Below are 20,597 nucleotides of genomic sequence, written 5' to 3'. Positions count from 1 at the left end.
GTTCCAAAACGACCTTCTAGTCCTCGTCGTAGCTCCAAACTCCTTCGATCGAAAGCCTTACTAGGTCGTTTATTGTTCAGCTGCACAACGAATTCACAAAGAATGAAGAAAATTGTGTACTTGGAAGTCGAGACTACGTTTAGTAAACTACTTGCCGGCTGTTCCGTAAGAAACTCGAAATTCGTCGTAGAGCTCGATCGTGTAGTGCGATAAAGATATCTGCTATACTGACTACAGAAATTTTTAAAGGATACGAGTCAAGTCAAGTCGGTTTTCAACATAATACAATCGGGTCAAACGACGAGTGTAAAATTAGATTTTCGGAACGCTGTGAATGAGTAACATGTCGTGTTGTCAATTTAGGGTAAAGTAAAAAATAACAGCATGTAAATGTCCCACTGCTGGGCTGGGCTTTGAGGAGAAGCTTACTCCACTAAGCTGCTTTAATTCGGAGTTTCACTCAACACATGCTGATTACCTCAAGATTTTTCTTTACCGAGCACGAGATAAATTAAAAACACAATTTTTGGTTAAAATTCACGCGTTAACAACACTTTTTTTTCTCGAAGTGGAAACCTACAAAAAGGTCCCGAGTCCCATGGGGTCATGTTTGTCAGGGCATTGATGGTACTAGACATGATGATATTTCAAACCATCAGGTGACTCATTACCAGTATCATCTGATTTTCAAAAGGCAACTAAACTCTTTCCCGAACGACAGTCAGGAACAGAAGCAACCATTTTCGTAATGATCTGACTGCAATCACTACGCGGATTTTCATACTTTTTCATCGTAATAGACGGACTGACTCATGAGGAAGATTTAAGTGTGACGATGTTGAAAACAATCACGTCACCAAATCACCCGCTGGGAGCACTACTGGGCTGCCCCGAGTTAACCAATAGAGATACCGTCAGAACGAGAGAAGTTTTTACGTTTGTAATAGTGAACTGTCAGAAGATAAATGATACTTCTAATACTACTTATGCGACTATAATATGTGGTTTCAGTTACTATGTGTATCACTCTACTATAGACGCAAAAACGTTTCCAAGCTAATTTATCTATACGATACAGACGTTTTATACAAACCGTTATAATTCTACCCGCGAGTCGTTTTATAAACGATAAAGGTCACAACGAATGAAAGTTCCCTCAGGAAAGACTAAAAAATGTACGTTTAATATGCGAACTGAATCGAAAACGTCAAACACACTCAAGGTTAAGTAATTTAAATAAATAAAACGCTGACATCATACAACTACCGGTCTAGCTGATTTTCAACAGAAATATCAAGAGCGATGGATAATTTACATAACTATACATTATATATTATGTGTGACTTATTAAAATATGGGCTTACGATGACATCGGACGTTTGTTGCTCGTAATCTAAGGAAATTGAAAACGACATCTGGACAACATTCAATGTTTCATAGCGATATTATTTAATGTAATGTAACCACTTTAGCGAAATTATTGTCTTAATTATAATTATTTATTTATTTTGGAAACAAACAATATTATTACATCGATTAAAATAAGAAATATTAATAAAACTTAACAGATAATATTTTTTTTAATTAGATTAATACAAATATTAAAAGAATGAAGATGAAGAAGATGCAAAATTATATAAAAATTTACAAACAAAATAGAGAGAAACAGAGAGCGAGGAAAAGAAATAATTTAAAACATAATCATTAATCATCAATTATGTATAAAACTACATAAATAATAATACACCATGTGCTTAATTTGTGTTTATAATTCATCTCGTGCTTAACGGTGAAGGAAAACATCGTGAGGAAACCTGCATGTGTCTAATTTCATTGAAATTCTGCCACATGTATATTCTACCAACCCGCATTGGAACAGCGTGGTGGAATAAGCTCCAAACCTTCTCCTCAAAAAGGGAGAGGAGGCCTTAGCCCAGCAGTGGGACATTAACAGGCTGTTACTGTACTACATAAATAAACGTACGAGCGTAGCTGTTCTTTCTTTTAAATATTCATAACATTAAATTAAAATTTAATGTGTTTGGACATAATCTTATCGTATAGTATCTTAAAACTCTATTTAATAATTAACGTTTTGTATTCCTTCAGACAGCAATCAAGACTTTTCATATATATAATAATTATTTTTTACTACTATTAACTTCTACTACATAGGCGACGGAGTGTCACTCGCATTTCTTGTATTTTTTCCGAAAAATTGCGTTTTTTGCGGAACGTGTAAAATTTCACCTTCCTTGGATATACAAACAAACAATCAGATAAATAAAAGCTTTTAACGAGACACACATGTTAGGAATAAAATCTAATAAACAGAGTGAATTATAGCCGAGATAATTGAAACGACCTTTGAGAGTGATCCCTTAAACAAATCCATTAAGGAGTTTACCTTCTCTTACTATTAAATTCTTATCCACTACTGCTAATAATATGATTTATTTGAAAGTATACATAAAGCGTTTTGTGGATATATTATTGAATAAATGGCTAGTTTCAGTAGATATAATTTTATTTTTACTATAATGACTTAACGCCAAATTATAAACAAATACGATATTTATATCATTTTGTGTAATATCATCATTCAAAAATCAGTGATTATTAAGAAAATATATCGGCAACAAAATATATTTTTTTTACCTTAACAATGCCCTTTTTTTAACGCTGGAAAAACGCAATACGCGTTTCCCCCACGGGAACAGTGGGGGGGTATGTGGGACTCGCCGGTGTCCAAGGCGCCGAGTGCGCCCCGAACATCGGAATACCCACTAAAAAACCAGCGGTACCCTTTCCGTCTTAACGAGGAGCGCCACGGGATCGCTTTCGCATGCTACCGTGACCTTAAAAATACCCTGACTGAATGTACGAATGAATGAATGAATGAATTTATAGCCAGTGTCACTCGGGAAGATATAAGGATTCTGACGATACTCCATATATCTTAATCTGTTGAGGTACTTAAAAGTTATGGTGGAATAAAGAATGGTGCAAAGTTTTATTACAAACGATTCGATTTTTTTCATGAACAGTTAAATGATAAATGCGCAAGTTTAGGTAGCTACATGATCAATTTTTTTTTTTTTACATATATTAGGCGGACGAGCATATGGGCCATCTGATGGTAAGTGGACACTAACGCCCATAGACATTGACATTGTAAGAAATTTTAACCATCGCTTACATCGCCAATGAGCCACTAACCTTGAGGACCATGATGTTACGTCCCTTGTGCTTGTAATTACACTGGCTCACTCACCCTTCAAACCGTCACACAACAATACCAAGTACTGCTGCGTTGCGGTAGGAAACGTGATAAGTGGGTGGTACCTACCCAAACGAGCTTGCACATAGCCCTACCACCAGTAAAATGTAACAAATCTAACGTTTTATTCCTTCATTCTTTATTTTAAATTAGAACGAAATTATTTGATTTTGAAAAACAATCTTAACATGTCACGTGCGCAAGCTACTTTCACGAGACTAGGGTCGCCATTAAATTAGTTACATGAACACAACTGTAATACACGAAACAGTGCATGTATGTATTCTAATATTGAGGATTTTGTTTGTTTAAATGTGCGCGCCAAATCTTACCAGTCTAGTTGAAAATTGCGTTAGCAAGTTTTTATTGGACTCCATGTAAATCGAACACCAACAAAGACAACCAATATTGGATATAGTATAAAACAAGATTTTTTTTATTCAAACACGGATGAAACCGCGAAACACAGCTAGTTGAATTTTATTCCACATTGTAGGCGTCGCTAAAGTAAATAGCGTCGCTAATATAAAGAGCCGAGATGGCCTAGTGGTAAAGAACGCGTGAATCTTAACCGATGATCGTGGGTTCAAACCCGGGCAAGCACCACTGAATTTTCATGTGCTTAATTTGTGATTAAATTCATCTCGTGCTTTACGGTGAAGGAAAACATCGTGAGGAAACCTGCATGTGTTTAATTTCACTGAAATTCTGCCACATGTGTATTCCACCAACCCGCATTGGAGCAGCGTGGTGGAATAAGCTCCAAACCTTCTCCTCAAAAAAAAAAAAAAAAAAGGAGAGGAGGCCCTTAGCCCAGCAGTGGGACATTCACAAGCTGTTACGGGATTACGGGATTATAAGCGACATTTTAAAAACATCTTATTCATCTTCAAATCTTGGGAACTTCTCTTCCGTTACCACACAAAAACTACACTTTTTGCTAATGCTGCTTAAGCACAGTATTATCTTTGTACTCTCGTCTGAATCTCTTTTAAATGCGGGGTAGCGTAATTACATGATGTTTGAAGGGATGATGAGCCCACAGTTGATTATTGTGAACAATGATTGCGGTCGAGTTCCGAGACCTCTCGTTAAGCGTCGAGTCGACATTATACTTTCTGTAATTGCACTGCTTATTCAAATGACCTGGTTACAGCTGGACGTGAACTTTTTATTATTTAAGATAGATAGGCATTAACATTGTAATAAATATATTAATCATCCTTTACATCGCCAATGTGCCACCGACCTTGGGAAATAAGATTTCATATCCCTTGTGCCTGTAGTTACACTGGCACACTCACCCTCCAAACCGGAAGACAACAAGACTAAGTATTTATGCTTGGCAGTAAAATATGTACTTTTACATTTAAATAATAAATAAAATATACTATAAAAAGCGCATATGCCGCGCAAGTGTACGTATGTGACAAAAAACCGTAACGCTGCATTTCTTTTGAAACCTGAAAACACTGCGAATGAAAGTGTTAAAGTATATTATGTGTTGACGCAGAATATACGTCACCATCATACGATTCAATAATATAATTGAGGTACATAAATACAAACTTGTGCAGACAGATAAAATAAAAAAAAAATGTGTCTGTATCGTCCTGGACCGTGTCGTTGGTGTATTGGTTACTAGCCTTATTCCAAGATGTGAATACAAACTCTTGGCCGATCAACTAACGTTTTCTTTATATATTCAAAATGGAACTGCATAGATTTTCTGTTCAATTTTTTCAGTGGCAGCTCAAAGTTTGAAAGTTAGCATTGCTGTAACTTTGCTAACTTCCAGGCCATCCCGTGCCTCGGGATCGGAAAGCCCTGTAAACTAAATTAACCGAGCCCTCTCCGTTTATATCAGATTTCCGCCCCATTGGATTAGAGGAGTGAACGGATAGAGAGTGCACATGTTTTAGACTTGCACTATTACATCTCCACAGTTAAATTATTATTGCCAACATTCTGTCAGGATGACGTAGTCTTCATAGCGTCCCGGCACTTTTACTTATGCAATTTGAAACATCAAAAATAACATGGTCACATTTCTATAAACAGTATAAAACAAAGTCTATATGTCTATCCGATAACTTCTTCTAAACCACGCAATGGATTTTGCAACAGTTTTCTCTAATAGAAAGAGCATTAAACGAGAAAGTGTGTGTATATATAATCATATATATGTTATCCATATATACGATATGCCCTTAACACTGTGTTACTGTATGTAGAGGGCGATGTTTATATCTTATTGCTAATAAAATCAGTATAAAATCCTTATTTCACCTGTACGAAGTCGGGCAGCTAGTATCGTATACTTTTAAGAACAATAATTGTTGATTGTTGCAAAATTGTAACTGAAATGTTTTTATTGATGAAAACATACAAGCATAAACACACGAACAATTAATATGTATTAAGGTAACTTGATCGTTTGTTTCGTGAAAATTAAAAAGTGTTATGCCTTTCTTGCGTTCTTCCAATTAAACATAGAGAATCTCCGAGAAGATTCATGATAATTATAGCTTTGACTTTAACAAATCACATTCACAATATTCGCAACTGCAGTCCTAATCACGTACTTATTTTAGGAAGTCACATAAGCTATTACGTATGAACGCAGAAACTTTGAACGTGTAAATTATTAGTAAACAGCACATCTAGGTAAAGTTGTGAAACACGAACGGATCAGTTATGAATAGCGCTCCCACGCTCCAGTTTCCCGGTGACCTAAAATCCTAGCCAGGCTAGCATCTACAGTACATTGTACCAACAGTTAGCCACTAGTGCAAACATTTTAAACTAAAAGCTCAATTACATGTGACGTAAATATTGGATAGCACTTCTGTACCTTTTAAGCCTTGTAAATTGTTATCGGTTAAGAGTAAACAAACTCGACATACAGCTACATGAATATATTTTTATTGATACAATTTTAAATTTTACAAATAAATCGCTCAAATTATTTAAAAGGTTGTTTAGCCGCTTAACCTTATTCATATACGAACTAGGTCAATGTGTTTAAACTGAAAGCTGAAATAAGGCGAAGCTTTGAAAAAAAAATTCAATAATAAGTGAACGGCGCCGGCTTATTAGATATTAAATATACCCCGAGTTTTTCTGATTTGTTTTATATACATCATTTTTGCTTTTTGATAATGTTATAAATAAATATTATATTATTATTTTTGAATTACCATAATTGATAAAAAAAAACAAAAGCCGACTGCCAAAACAAGCCTGTATATATAATATATATATGATAAGTTATACGACAAGAAATATATTTTTCTTATTTATCATATAATCTACTTTTTTTAAATTAAATAAATATTTTTAAAAAAAATCTACTTATAACTTATTATGGAGCTAGTATGTATTGTATAAAAATACGAAATAAAAAGTCGAGGATTTAGATCTTACACAATATTAGAAGGATGCCAATATACATTAGACTAATTTCTTTTAAATCAAAAATGAAAATATCCTTTATTCAAGTAAGCTCACACCGGCGTATTTGAATCATCATGTTACACTATTGAATTAAATATATGGCTACTATAATAATAATGAATATGTTCTCATATTATGTGATAACAAACCAAACCCCTCTAAAGTTAATCGCGCCACAGAACACCAAACCGCCGCATTTAAAAATGCAAATGATTTCTCAACGCTCGATATTGAATTATTTCACTGGTGGTAGAGCTATGTGCAAGCTCGTCTGGGTAGGTACCACTTACTCATCAGTCATTCTACCGTAGAACAGCAGTACTTGATATTGTTGTGTTCCGGTTTGGAGGGTGAGTGAGCCAGTGTAATTACAGGCACAAGGAACATAAAATCTTAGTTCCCAAAGTTGGTGGCGCATTGGCTATGTAAGCGATGGTTGTCATTTCTTACAATGCCAGTGTCTAAGGGCGTTGGTGACCACTTACCATCAGGTGGCCCATATGCACGTCCGCCTTCCTATTCTATAAAAAAAAATACACAAACCTTTAATTCAGTAGATTACGCGACGACTAAACGTATCGAAATATATTCGATATATCGCACAAGGGACATAACATTAGTTAACCTTAGTTCCCAAGGTCGGTGGCGTATTGGTGATGTAAGCGATGGTTAACATTTCATACAATGCCAATATCTATGGGCGTTGGTGACCATCAGGTGGCCCATACGCTCGTCCGCTTCCTATTCTATAAAAAAAAAACACTTCTCATAAAACTTAAAGTAATAACTTATATATTATTCTTTCACTATCATATGTATAGCAATAATACGAGAATGAATCTAAAAATTCAGCGTAAAAAAAAATTTAGAAGGTAATTAAATATAAAAATCAACTTTCGCGCCATCTGGATCTGTGTAGACGGATAAATATCGGATTATAATATGGAGAAGAAATGCAATTTATATATATATATATAAAAAAATAATATATATACGTTGTTTACATTATAATAAATAAAACATTCATAGTTTACGATCATACTGCAAATTTTATACAAATCTGTCGTTCGGTTTCGAACGTTTTTCCATATTTCATTTGGTTTAATCTTTTTATTGTCATATTGAGTGGGGTTAAATTTCGACGACTGCGGGCCCTCTAGTAAAAATAAAAATATAGTGTAAAATAAAACGGGAACATTCCAAGAAAGATCTTATTTATATAATTAAACGAAAGCAGCTTAACTGTGCACAAATTACCTTTGATTTCGAAAGTAACAGATTCAATCCTGATCCCTAAGCCTATTATCGTCTTTTCATTTGACAGTAAATTCGAAATACAAACCACATTACAAAATAGTACAATAAATTAAACCTACGAAATAACAAAAGTATGATATATTAATGTGATTTACAGTACAGTAACAATAACAGCCTGTTAATGTCCCACTGCTGGGCTAAGGCCTCCTCTCCCTTTTGAGGAGGTTTGGGGCTTATTCCACCACGCCAATGCGGGTTGGTAAAATACACATGTTTCAGAATTTCAATGAAATTAGATACATTCAGATTTCCTCACGATGTTTTCCTTCACCGTCAAGCACGAGATGAATTATAAACACAAATTAAGCACATGAAAATTCAGTGGTGCTTGCCCGATTTGAACCCACGATCATCGGTTAAGATTCACGCGTTCTAACCACTAGGCCATCTCGTCTTTTTTGTGATTTACATTTTCGAAATACAGTAAAGCTGTTTTATAATATATTAACAAAAGGTTTTGAAATGTATGATGTAATAAAGTTCCAAAACGACCTTCTAGTCCTCGTCGTAGCTCCAAACTCCTTCGATCGAAAGCCTTACTAGGTCGTTTATTGTTCAGCTGCACAACGAATTCACAAAGAATGAAGAAAATTGTGTACTTGGAAGTCGAGACTACGTTAAGTAAACTACTTGCCGGCTGTTCCGTAAGAAACTCGAAATTCGTCGTAGAGCTCGATCGTGTAGTGCAATAAAGATATCTGCTATACTGACTACAGAAATTTTTAAAGGATACGAGTCAAAACGGCGTAAGTCGGTTTTCAACATAATACAATCGGGTCAAACGACGAGTGTAAAATTAGATTTTCGGAACGCTGTGAATGAGTAACATGTCGTGTTGTCAATTTAGGGTAAAGTAAAAAATAACAGCATGTAAATGTCCCAATGCTGGGCTGGGCTTTGAGGAGAAGCTTACTCCACTAAGCTGCTTTAATTCGGAGTTTCACTCAACACATGCTGATTACCTCAAGATTTTTCTTTACCGAGCACGAGATAAATTAAAAACACAATTTTTGGTTAAAATTCACGCGTTAACAACACTTTTTTTTCTCGCAGTGGAAACCTACAAAAAGGTCCCGAGTCCCATGGGGTTGGAACCGGATTCTTTCCCACTAAAAACAATAATGATTTTATAAGTCGATTCATTTTTCACTTTAAATTATTTCGTACTGCACTGTACTAATATGTGTTTTATTTTACTAAATATATATGAAGCCGAGATGGCCCTGTGGTAAGAACGCGTGAATCTTAACCGATGATCGTGGGTTCAAACCCGGGCAAGCACCACTGAATTTTCATGTGCTTAATTTGTGATTATAATTCATCTCGTGCTTTACGGTGAAGGAAAACATCGTGAGGAAACCTGCATGTGTCAATTTCACTGAAATTCTGCCACATGTGAATTCTACCAACCCGCATTGGAGCAGCGTGGTGGAATAAGCTCCAAACCTTCTCCTCAAAAAGAGGAGAGGAGGCTTTTAGCCCAGCAGTGGGACATTCACAGGCTGTTACGGTTACGGTTTACTAAATAAAATCAGATATTGTTTATAGGAAATATAATATCTCGGTTTATTGGCAAAACATAAACTATATAATTAATTGATTTAATTAATTTTATTAATTGTCATAGTGCATATCATTATTTTATAAAAAAATATATTATTAAATGAATTTCAAAAATGTTCAAAATGGTTTTACATTTAATTAAACGTATAAATAATAAGTACACTGTAAATGCCACTGAAACAAAACTTGGGATCGAATTATCGTTTCCAGAAATAGGTTAATAAAAAACAAACAGATTCAAATTGACCAACACGTAAACGAGACGTTGCGTTATTTCATTTTTCAGGATCAATAGTTAATTTGATTAATATATAAATCTTTATTAAATAATTTTTCATATTAATGCCTTTAAATTCACTCTTTTGCGGATCTTGAAATACACTCTTTTGCGGATGCTGTTTAAATAAAACCCTCCAATCATAAAATCAACGTTTCAAATTAGATAATTGGTTTGTCTAGAGGTCATTCAATTAAAACTTTACAAAATTACATTTCGAATCCCTCGATGTTGTAGTATTTTAATTACGACGTACATCCACATTCACACACCACGAAATTAAATTCTACTTCTATTAAAATTTACAATTTATTAATAAAACTATATTATGTATAAATAGCATAATTTTTCAAGAACATATATTCGAACAAAGAAATTATGTAGTTGCTACTCGTCTTATTTTATAGCTCTATCTATTATTATGATGAATGAAATATTATTGTAGGTATGGTATCGTGTCTAGGGTTAGGGTTCATTGACTCAAACACTTTAACACTACACACGCACACACACACACAGACCTTGTGCAGTGCCGGCATTTTCATACTTCGTTTTGAGTTTAGCTGCAGTAGCACGTGCATCTGATCTCACAGAATCGATAGCCGATGTGCGGGATGAAAACGAGAGGGTAGTTGAAAATGTCGAGGAGAAGGACGACCCCAACCCGAGGCCGAGAGTGGTGCGGTAGCGTCTGCGATACATTGTGAGCACGTTTTATCTGGCCGACGTTTCGCGAACGACTGAACTTTCCCTGCGTATGCGCAGCGCAAACCCGGAAAAGCGGACGTGGTTTATTACGGGAGAGCTAGACGAATTGACGCACCAACAGAGGATAAAAAACGTTTAAGGTTTATTTTGATATTGAAGAGAAAACTAATTTTTGATGGACATACTGAATACACATATCAGTGACAAAAAGAGCGAGCTTAAGTAGCTTTTTTTTAAATTATGGCCAGTGGCTTTAAATATTCGTACAAGAACAATATCCCATTCGCCTTCTCATTCATTGCCTTAGATCGCTGACTATTAATCAACTATATTGACATTTTGGGAAAGTCGTAAATTGCGCACTAGACGTCGGTAGGACAGTGATAGAATTACTACCCTCATATGTTTGAGAGTATGTGTGCGTGTCTTTCATTTCATTAGAACAATCTATTGTAAAGAAAATTCAAGTGTACTGTAATTCAAACTAGAAAAAGAAAAATGAACAGAGAAATGATGATGACCTATTCATGTTTTAAGACTCTTGAATCTATCGCATTTATTGATTACGTATACAACATTAGTATACAAAATAATATGCAGTTTAATTAAATTATTATTATTTCAATTTAAAGTACGGCTCAATGGAGTATACGTGAAGCATAATTGAAGATCGAGACTTCAAATTTATCTATTGTGCGGCGGTAAAGGAGAACATTGTGAGGAAACCTGCATGTGTAAGATGAAATTCTGCGACATATGAACATCCACCAATCCGCACTAAACATCGAAAATAAACAAGCATACGACAAATAAACCAGCATAGAGGCTTGAAGAGAAGAGAAGGCTTTTACCCAGCATTTAGTTGTTTAAAGCTGTTTTATATTTATTTAATAGGAAGTAAACTGCACACGGGCTCAGCTGATGGTAAGTGACAATCACCGGCCATCGACATCTACAACAACGAATGACTTCAAGGTGCGGCCTTTTAAGTATGTATAAGCTCTTTTCTTGAAAGTTCCCAAGTCAAAGTTTTAGAAAGCTGGCGAAAGCTGGTTCCACAGAGTGAGTGTTGTGCGATGAAACGAATACCTTAAAAATCGTGCTTTCCCGATTTCCACTCTCTGTTGTTACTCTAATTTTTCTGTCAATTTAAGCAAGCGAAAGTGAGGTCTCCGCATATTTCGTAATTTTCACCGTATTCGGTAATACATACGTAGAAATGAATGCCAAAACGATTAAATCAATAGTGTCAGCATTGGCAAACTGCCGACTAGGACACGATGTAATAACAATGTAACTCGTACTCTTGAGGTCTGATGAAAACATCTCTTTAAATTTCTTTCTTCGTTAATGCCTGTTTATTGTAAAAGCTAAGTATTTTTATCATTTACGTATAAAATGTCTATTTAACTTAAAACCAGAAAGCACAAACGAACCAATTCAATTGAATAACAGTTTCATTGCTTTAGACTATTATTTTTTCAAACATTAATCGTATTAATTTTTTAATAATAAAATCCGTGATCGTTTTTAACACTTTAAAATGCTGCTGCTGCAATAAATTGCTATCTGCATATTTCCTACATTTTTTTAAAAAATCATTTTTGGAACGCAGACGTAATAATAAGCGTCGCCATCGCCCAGCCTCTCTAAGATGTATATACAACTCCCTAAATTGTCAATGTGCTGCCAACCATGAAATCAAAGATTTTTTATATCCTCTGTACTTGTAAATACAATGATTCATTTGCTTAACAAGACAAAACACAGGTATACAGAGTATTTAAGCTTGTGATAGAACAATAAATGACTTCGGTAACTCACATGACCACCGGCTCTACCAACCACCAAGCGTGATATAAATTTTCTATAGCTTTTCCTTAGTAAATATAATAAGTAAGCAGTTGCTATTATACAAGTATTTAAATAATGTAATCTACATTTAAAAACATGCAATATTGTAATGTGTTTGAAAATAATTTATAAACCTATTAGTTTGTATGCTTCAGTATTTAAACACTCAATTGATTTTACTATAACAAAGACTACACATGCGCCTTAACTTGTATCTTACGATGTTTGCTATTAATAGTACAAATTATACTCTATGGTTTCATAGAGCTGCTCATGATCATGCTAAATGCTTACATAACATGATTTATGAAAAAAAACTAACAGCCCTTAAGATTCCCACAGCTGGACAAAATGCTCTTTCTATTAAGTAATATTTAGAACTTATTACATCACAAGTAAATACTGAATTACTTTTCTGTTCTACTTAAATAACATATATTTTGATTTGATTTGGCACTTCTCCAGTGACATTTGGCATTATTACAGTGACATTAAAAAATTAAGTCTATATTATAACAAACCATTAGCATTTCAATTTAACCAACCTATTATCATAAAATTCAACTCAAAATGTTGTTTTAATCAAGGCTCCGACTTATATCATCTATTAAGGCATAATTAATATAAAATGGAATAAAAAAAATTTCTTTAAATAAAGTATAAATTTACTGTGATAGAAAGAACCTGCAATAAAATGGTGATGAAATTAAACAAAAAATTTTATTTTAAAAAAAATCAGCATGTTTTGTTTTTAATTTTATATAGCACACAGGCAAACAGGCCACAAGATGTTGATAAAAATCTTATTACCATACATGGACATTGGCAGTTCAAGAAATATTAATGAATTCAAACCCATATGAACTATGAACTTATGTATCTTGTGCCCAGAATTACACTGGCTCACTTAGCCTTAACAAACAAGAAAACACCAACACAAATTATAAACTTTACCTAAAACTTCATTAGTTATTGTACCAGACTTGCAAAAACTATTTCAAAATAACCTAAAGAGTAAAGTACCTATTTGAAAGTACATTACATATATAAAAGACAGATACTAATTAAACAGTAAAGTAAATTTCCAGCTCCAATTACTTTTATCAGTTACTAGAACAGATAAAATCATTACAGATTGTAATGTAAATTAATCTTTTGTTTCACATGTTTTTATTTACCTCTTACCTAAATATGGTTGCTTATCTCAGAAATTACAATGTTATCTTGACAAATACAAGTGTTCTAGCATCATCTATAAAGTTGGAATTAAAATTAAAAAAGTTTTTTTTCCAGTCTTTTTAGAATTTCTTTAGGCGCAGGCAATGTTTATATAATGCCTAAGCAGACAAACATAAGGAATTAAATAAGAGTAAAACTATGACTACATCATGAGGTAACAATAGAAAACCAGCAAACATTTTAATCTTATTTTGACTTCACGTATGCAGTTTTATCTAGTCATTTACCATGTCAATCATGAAATCTTATGTAAATATTTATACTTCATGCAGACTTTAGTAGAATATAAACTTTTTTTAAGATTTAGGAAATATTTCCTCTAAAAGAAAATATCCTAATGATGTATCTAATAAGAAAGCTACTTACCGTTTAAGGACCAAATATGTGAAGGCAATGAATGTGCTGCATACACTCTGCCAAGAGCCAGCGACGTGCCAGCCACCGGTCCAGTCTCCTCGTTTGAGCTCGAATCAGTGTCTGGGCTAGCAGCAGCGGATGCTTCATAACTTTGCGAATTAGCAGGAATGGCAATAGCTTCGTGGGAAGCATGTAAATCGGGCACTGAAGATAGCGATCTCGCGCGCTGCCTGTCGTTCGACACTTGTATACCTGGTATCGCCCTCAGCAGGCTAAACCCCGCACCACCGGACACTACATCCGAGCTCGAGCTCGTAGAAAATGTCCTAGCTCGCGGACTCTGTCCCCCGTTCGCTGTGCTAGCCTTAGCTCCCATCGCTGCGATGTTACGCAAATCCCACCTGTCACAACCGATCTCCAAGATCACGAACACAAGCTAACTGCGACACCCGCGGCGCCGGAAGACATCGTACAAAGCACAGCCCGATTTAGAGAAAAACAAACGCTGAACGACAAACAGAAAAACGTCGCTAGCACCTACTTGTAAACAGCGTTGCATGTGCGGTCCTGCAAAATTTTGACAGTTCCCATATGTGCTAATCGATTTCAGGCTGATATCGATATTATATTTTTAGATTAATTTTCATTTGTTACTTTGTACATAAAAACTGTATTTAAAAGCAATTAATATTGAATTGATTTTTTTTTTAGTTCAGGTAAGTAATTATTAAGTATTGACCACCACCACTATTTTGTCTGTAATTTGTAAACTTTAAATAGAACTTTAGAATATGTTAACTTCCAAATAAGTATGTTAATATTATATTACTAGATTTTGATTGTTATAATATATATAAATAAGGTATTGTAAAATAAAAAATAACGAATATAAATAACAAATCGATTTTAATAACATAGCAATCGATACTATCTAATGGGCAATTAAATCAGCTCAATTAAACTTTTCAAGACCTTAGATGTAATATCCTTTAAATAAAATTGTAGAAAAGGTAATGCATAAAAATACTAAAACGAGAAACTCGGTTAATAAATATGTAGTTATGTAAAAGTGAAATATATAATATTATCTTCGGTACTTCACTTAAATAAAACAAAGAAACAAATCGTTAAATATAGGATTGAAAAGTTATTATTAGCCCGTAAATTATTCAAAATAATTTGTTACTTTCGATGAAATTAAATGCGAATTTTTCTTTGCTCTTTGTACGTAAGCGTTTAAATCACTTAACTTCTATATCATGTCTTCGGACTCTGACATTTCCAGTATCACACAATGACGTCTGACACTGACATTTCCACTACGTTTACAAAAGGTTTTTAATTGCTGTTGACTTTCTTGTAAAAATATAACAATTATTTAAAACATTTTTGAATGTAAACTAATATTCTTAGCAAACTCTTATCTTTAAATTATTATTTTAAATAGTTAATAAGCTTAAAGGCTAAATTTAAGCGTTAAATCAGAATGAATTCTGCGACCGTAAGTATTTTAGAAATATTTTATTTAGTTCTTTAAAAACCCATCTAATTTGTAAAACCATGCCAGATATCATAATTAAACGAGTAATTATCATTTATCATTGAAAACATAATGACTAGCTGTTTTAAGTTGCACGTTACTAAAGTCCATTAATGCACATTTTTTATTTTCACCTGCTTTGCACGGCTTGAGCTGACGTAGACCTGTTGATACGCTATTACAGCCAGGTGTGCCGCAGGTGCCGCTACTTGACGATGACACCATAGCTTTCGGTGAAGAGGACAATGTGAACAAACAATTTGTGTAAGTATTTCTTAACATCATCCTTCCATCTATACATAATAATGTTTATTTAAACTGTTCAATTTGTATTGTTGTAATTTTTAAGTTGGAAAATATCACCTTTAAAAAATTTGGCCAGAAGGACACCTTCATTGTATTAAATAACAATGAAATAATTACAGTAACAGTACAGTAACAGCCTGTGAATGTCACAATGCTAGGTAGGCTAAGGCCTCCTCTCCCTTTTTTGAGGAAAAGATATCCATATCTTATTCTACCACGCTGCTCCAATGCGGGTTGGTGGAATACTCATGTGGCAGAATTTCTGTTAAATTAGACACATGCAGGTTTCCTCATGATGTTTTCCTTCACCATATAGCACGAGATGAATTATAATCACAAATTAAGCATATGAAAATTCAGTGGTGCTTGCCCGGGTTTGGACCTACAATCATCGGTTAAGAATCACGCATTCTTACCACTGGGCCATCTCATGCATAATGGAATAATTGCGATATTATAATGAAGATCTTGGTCTTGGTCAATTTCTTCTCTGATTATTCTCAAGACTAGCCAATTGTTCTGGATATATTGCAATGCATAATTGACTGCTTATAACTTTATTGGCTTTCCCAAATATGGAGTGTAAAAATAATTTCCAAACTCTGGGTTACTGCTAAAAACGTGTTCCCCTCCTCTTACAACCCGGGTTCCTTCAAATGAGGCGTGAAGGAGCATCTTGCGGGCCGGCAAGGTGGGGACGGCTATAACAGAACATTCTTCCCGACTGTACTGGCCGTCGTCGCGTTTGGACTCTACTACCGCTTACCATCAGGTGGAGTAGAGTCATTTGCCATCCCGACGCATATAAAAAAAAAAAAAAGTTCTTTACCAATAAACTTCTTTTCATTAGCTCATTCAGTGGATTTGATCTTTGACTGATTTTGGTAGCAGCTAAACCAATGAGTAAATAGGAAAGTGTGTTGGTTATCTTATATTTCTTTTACTGGGAAACCAGTGAATGATTTTAGCATAGCTCTTTTAGCTCAAAATAAGGACCTACAATATACAGCGAGAGCCGGTTGGCGTGGTTAGTAGATAATTGCCTTTCAAGTCGAAGGTTGTGGGTTCGATTCCCACACAGAACAGACATTTGTTTGTCCTGAGTCTGGGTGTAATTATCTATATAAATATATATTTACAAAAGAAAAGTAGTATATGTAGTATATCAGTTGTCTGATTTCTACAGTACAAGCTCTGCTTAGTTTGGGATCAGATGACCGTGTGTGAATAATGTCCCAGGATATTATTATTATTAGTATCTGAAGTGGGCATTTAACTTTTTGTTTATCAATGTTAATCTTCTATAGTTTCATAAATATTATTTTCTTGCAGGCATCCATACATTGTATTTTTCCACTTGATCTTCAGAAGTGCAGCCATCGTAGTATATATATTATGTGGCTGGTTTTCTGACTCCTTCATTGCAAGCTTTGTTTTGGTTATACTTCTTCTATCTGCTGACTTTTGGACCGTTAAGAACATAAGTGGTAAGGACGTGTATGTCAGTATAATATAAGTTAAATTTTAATCAATAAAATAACTACTTATTACCACTTTAATAGAATTAAATTTGGTTAAATATATTGTGATTTGTAATATACTCGTAGCTTTACTTAATAAAATGAAATTTACGTACCCCTTTATTAATAATGGTAAAAGTCACAAATAAATGTATTACAAATATATGATACTATTTTGTCTGATTATTAAAAAAATATTATTATTATTTGTATTTTATCCTATCTTATTTTAGATAATAAAGTATTGTATTATATGTATTTTGTAATACATACTCTAGACAGTGAATTATATCTTTTAATTTCAGGAAGATTACTTGTAGGATTGAGGTGGTGGAATTATGTGGATGATGATGGGAAATCACATTGGGTATTTGAATCTAAGCAGGTAATATATAGTTTTTTTTTTATTTTCCTTTTTTTTTATAGAATAGGAAGGCGGGTGAGCATATGGGCCACCTGATGGTAAGTGGTCACCAACGCCCATAGACATTGGCATTATGAGAAATATTAACCATCGCTTACATCGCCAATGCGCCACCAACCTTGGGAACTAAGATGTTATGTCCCTTGTGCCTGTAATTACACTGGCTCACTCACCCTTCAAAGCGGAACACAACAATACCAAGTACTGCTGTTTTGCGGTAGAATATCTGATGAGTGGGTGGTTTCTACCCAGACGAGTTTGCACAAAGCACTACCACCAGTAAAAATAAAAAAGTATTGTATTTTCAAATGTTAGTCTAGACACTGGTTTATAAAGGTTCAGTCGAGATGCCCCAGTGGTTAGACACATGAATCTTAACCGATGATCGTGGGTTCAACCCTGGGCAAGCACCACTGAATTATCACATGCTTAATTTGTTTTTATAATTCATCTCATGCTTGACGGTAAAGGAATACATCGTGAATAAACCTGCATGTGTTTAATTTCACTTAAAGGCCTTAGCCTAGCAGTCGGACATTCACAGACTTACTTACTAAACCAACACAGCAAAGTTGACAGTGTTTTGGTCTCGTTTCTCAGAAAGCATCTTAATCTATTGATCTCGTGTTTGTTATTTATACAGTGGAAGCATTGGCGCCGTAAGAAATATTAATAATTCCTTACAACGCCAAGGAGCTAACAATCTCGTGCTTAAAGTTTCATTGGCTTACTCACTTCCAACCGGAACACAACAATACTGAGAATTGCTATTTAGCAGTAGAATTTTTGATGATTGGGTGGTACCTACCCAGAAGGGCTTGCATAAAGCCCTTACCATCAAGTATGTGGTGTACTAGTAGGATCCAAAGTTTATATTTATAAGAGAAAGAGGCTTCTTGAGTTTCCCTAAAGATGTAAACATATTGGAATTCTTTTTCCAGAACCGCGTGAATCGCAACGAGAGCCGTTTATTCTGGATGGGATTGATACTATGTCCACTCATCTGGTCAGGCTTCTTCATTATATGCCTCTTTGGACTTAAATTTAAGTGGATGGTATGTTATATTTATCTGTTTATTGGCATGCCTTATGAGTTTTGATTGTGTTTCAGTTTGCTTTCCATTTTTCAGGAAAGTATTTCAATTTGATAAAAAAAATTTAATCCAGTTGTAATTCATGAACGGATGGAAAAGAATATATTTATGTTATTTAAGATAGTAGTTTTGGCAAGTCTCAATTATTGTTGACGATATTTTTAATCTGTATAAAAAACTTTTTGGAATTTAAATAAATAATAATTGCTAATAAATTTAATAATTTATATTATATTATTATATTTATATATTCTTGACACACAATTGATGATTAAGTTAATAAAAGTACCAGTCTTTGATGCTGCAGTGCTAAGCTACCTCTTTTGAGGAGGGGGAAGAGAAGGAGATGAGATGAGGAGAAGATTATATATAATTTGTTTAGTCTCCATGTATTTTTGTTGAGAGTATCGCCACGAATGTGGAGTTATAATGTAAAATTAGTACCAATGTAGTGTTAAAATGTATTTATTGTTTCCAGCTGTTAGTTTTAATAGCGTTAACGTTAACTGGGGCCAACTTATACGGATACGTCAAATGCAAGTTCGGCGCGAAAGAGAATCTTCAGTCCGCGACCACAGACTTCTTCAAGAAACAGTTGCTTGAAAACGCGTCGTCGTTCATGTTCGCGCAGCCCGCGCCGCCCACGACGGGCAACACCGGCGTCGTATAGATTAAATATATTTTAATGTAAATTTATAAATAAATTATTATGTAAAAGAAATTGTATTTATTTGATAGATTTATATATAATGTATATTTTTTAAATTAACAATAAAAATAATGAATGTTTAATTTTTAATTATATCTTTGTGTTTATTCAAGAGAAAATAATAATAGGTATTTTTTGTTAATTAAACTGTAGTCAAAAGCGAACATAGTAAGGTAACCTTACTAGTTATTCGCCTGGCTCCTCGAGGGAATACATGAAATGATATTTATTTCTCATCACAAAGGAAAAGTACAGGTAATTTAATCAATCAGTAGTATTAAGCTGTTGACAATGTTCACATTCCTTTGTGAGTGATTTTTACCAGGCCGGATTACGGAGATTACGGAACGGTACAGAGGTAATAATTACTATTGACTAATAAAATTCGATTAATATACGAATTATACATCATATCAAAACGTGAGAAAAGAAATATAATTGAAATAATAATTAAGAAGGTAAACAATATACAAATATTTCACAATTATGCTCACTCGAAAAAATATTTTAAATTAATAATATAGTAATCGGTAACAGGAGAAGGTGGCACATAACACCAATCATTCGACTTCACAAAGATAATTCATCCTTCCTGGGGCAGAAAATTCTATTCTATAATAAAATTCCACAGACCATTTTTCATTTACCAATAAATAAATTTAAAACTCATTTTTTTAAATAAGATTTATACTGTATCCTGTACAGTATATATAAATAAATGATAAAAGAGCTCGGAGTTAGTATTCGTTGAAGTTCATAGAGGACATATAAATTTAATTGTACATATATGATTATTACTTTTATTTTTCTGATTGTTAAAAAGAGTAACTACTGAGTTTCTTGGCGGTTCTTTTCGTTAGAATCTACATTACGAATCAGTGGTTGATTTATATTAAAATTGAAAAATGACGATTCAAAAGTGCTTGTGGTAGCCGACTGGATAAAGTTAACTT

The 20,597-nt window shown here is 34.0% G+C and overlaps 2 protein-coding genes across 3 annotated transcripts in view; one reads left to right on the top strand and one right to left on the bottom strand.

Annotated features, from left to right (window-relative positions):
- The window catches only part of LOC126774349 (E3 ubiquitin-protein ligase ZNRF1), a 131,905-nt gene extending 117,276 nt beyond the window's left edge, over positions 1–14,629 (bottom strand). Inside the window, exon 1 of the mRNA XM_050495835.1 lies at positions 14,061–14,629. Coding sequence (XP_050351792.1) covers positions 14,061–14,427 — 367 coding nt within the window. The 5' untranslated portion in view covers positions 14,428–14,629. The remainder of the gene's footprint in view (positions 1–14,060) is intronic.
- Positions 14,630–15,354: 725 nt separating this feature from the next.
- Positions 15,355–19,734, top strand: LOC126774347 (uncharacterized Golgi apparatus membrane protein-like protein CG5021). 2 transcript variants are annotated; one of them, XM_050495833.1, is made up of 6 exons: positions 15,355–15,552; positions 15,791–15,855; positions 17,230–17,384; positions 17,723–17,802; positions 18,783–18,896; positions 19,414–19,734. In XM_050495833.1, the coding sequence occupies exons 1-6, from the start codon at positions 15,538–15,540 to the stop codon at positions 19,603–19,605; spliced, it is 621 nt and encodes a 206-aa protein (XP_050351790.1). In that variant the 5' UTR covers positions 15,355–15,537; the 3' UTR covers positions 19,606–19,734. The 2 variants fall into 2 exon arrangements, with proteins under 2 accessions (XP_050351790.1, XP_050351789.1); XM_050495832.1 differs by having other exon boundaries at positions 15,776–15,855.
- Positions 19,735–20,597: the final 863 nt, after the last annotated feature.

The sequence above is a fragment of the Nymphalis io genome, chromosome 16 (assembly GCF_905147045.1).
Source record: "Nymphalis io chromosome 16, ilAglIoxx1.1, whole genome shotgun sequence".
Lineage (NCBI taxonomy): Eukaryota > Metazoa > Arthropoda > Insecta > Lepidoptera > Nymphalidae > Nymphalis > Nymphalis io.
Note: the sequence above shows the minus strand (reverse complement) of the source record. Positions and strands in the feature narration are given on the sequence as shown.

What these genes read in the sequence shown, in the direction of transcription:
- LOC126774347 (XM_050495832.1), top strand. An exon ending in AATGTGAACAAACAATTTGT is followed by an intron (nt 15,856 to 17,229) that starts GTAAGTATTTCT and finishes ATTTTCTTGCAG; the next exon opens with GCATCCATACATTGTATTTT. An exon ending in GACCGTTAAGAACATAAGTG is followed by an intron (nt 17,385 to 17,722) that starts GTAAGGACGTGT and finishes TTTTAATTTCAG; the next exon opens with GAAGATTACTTGTAGGATTG.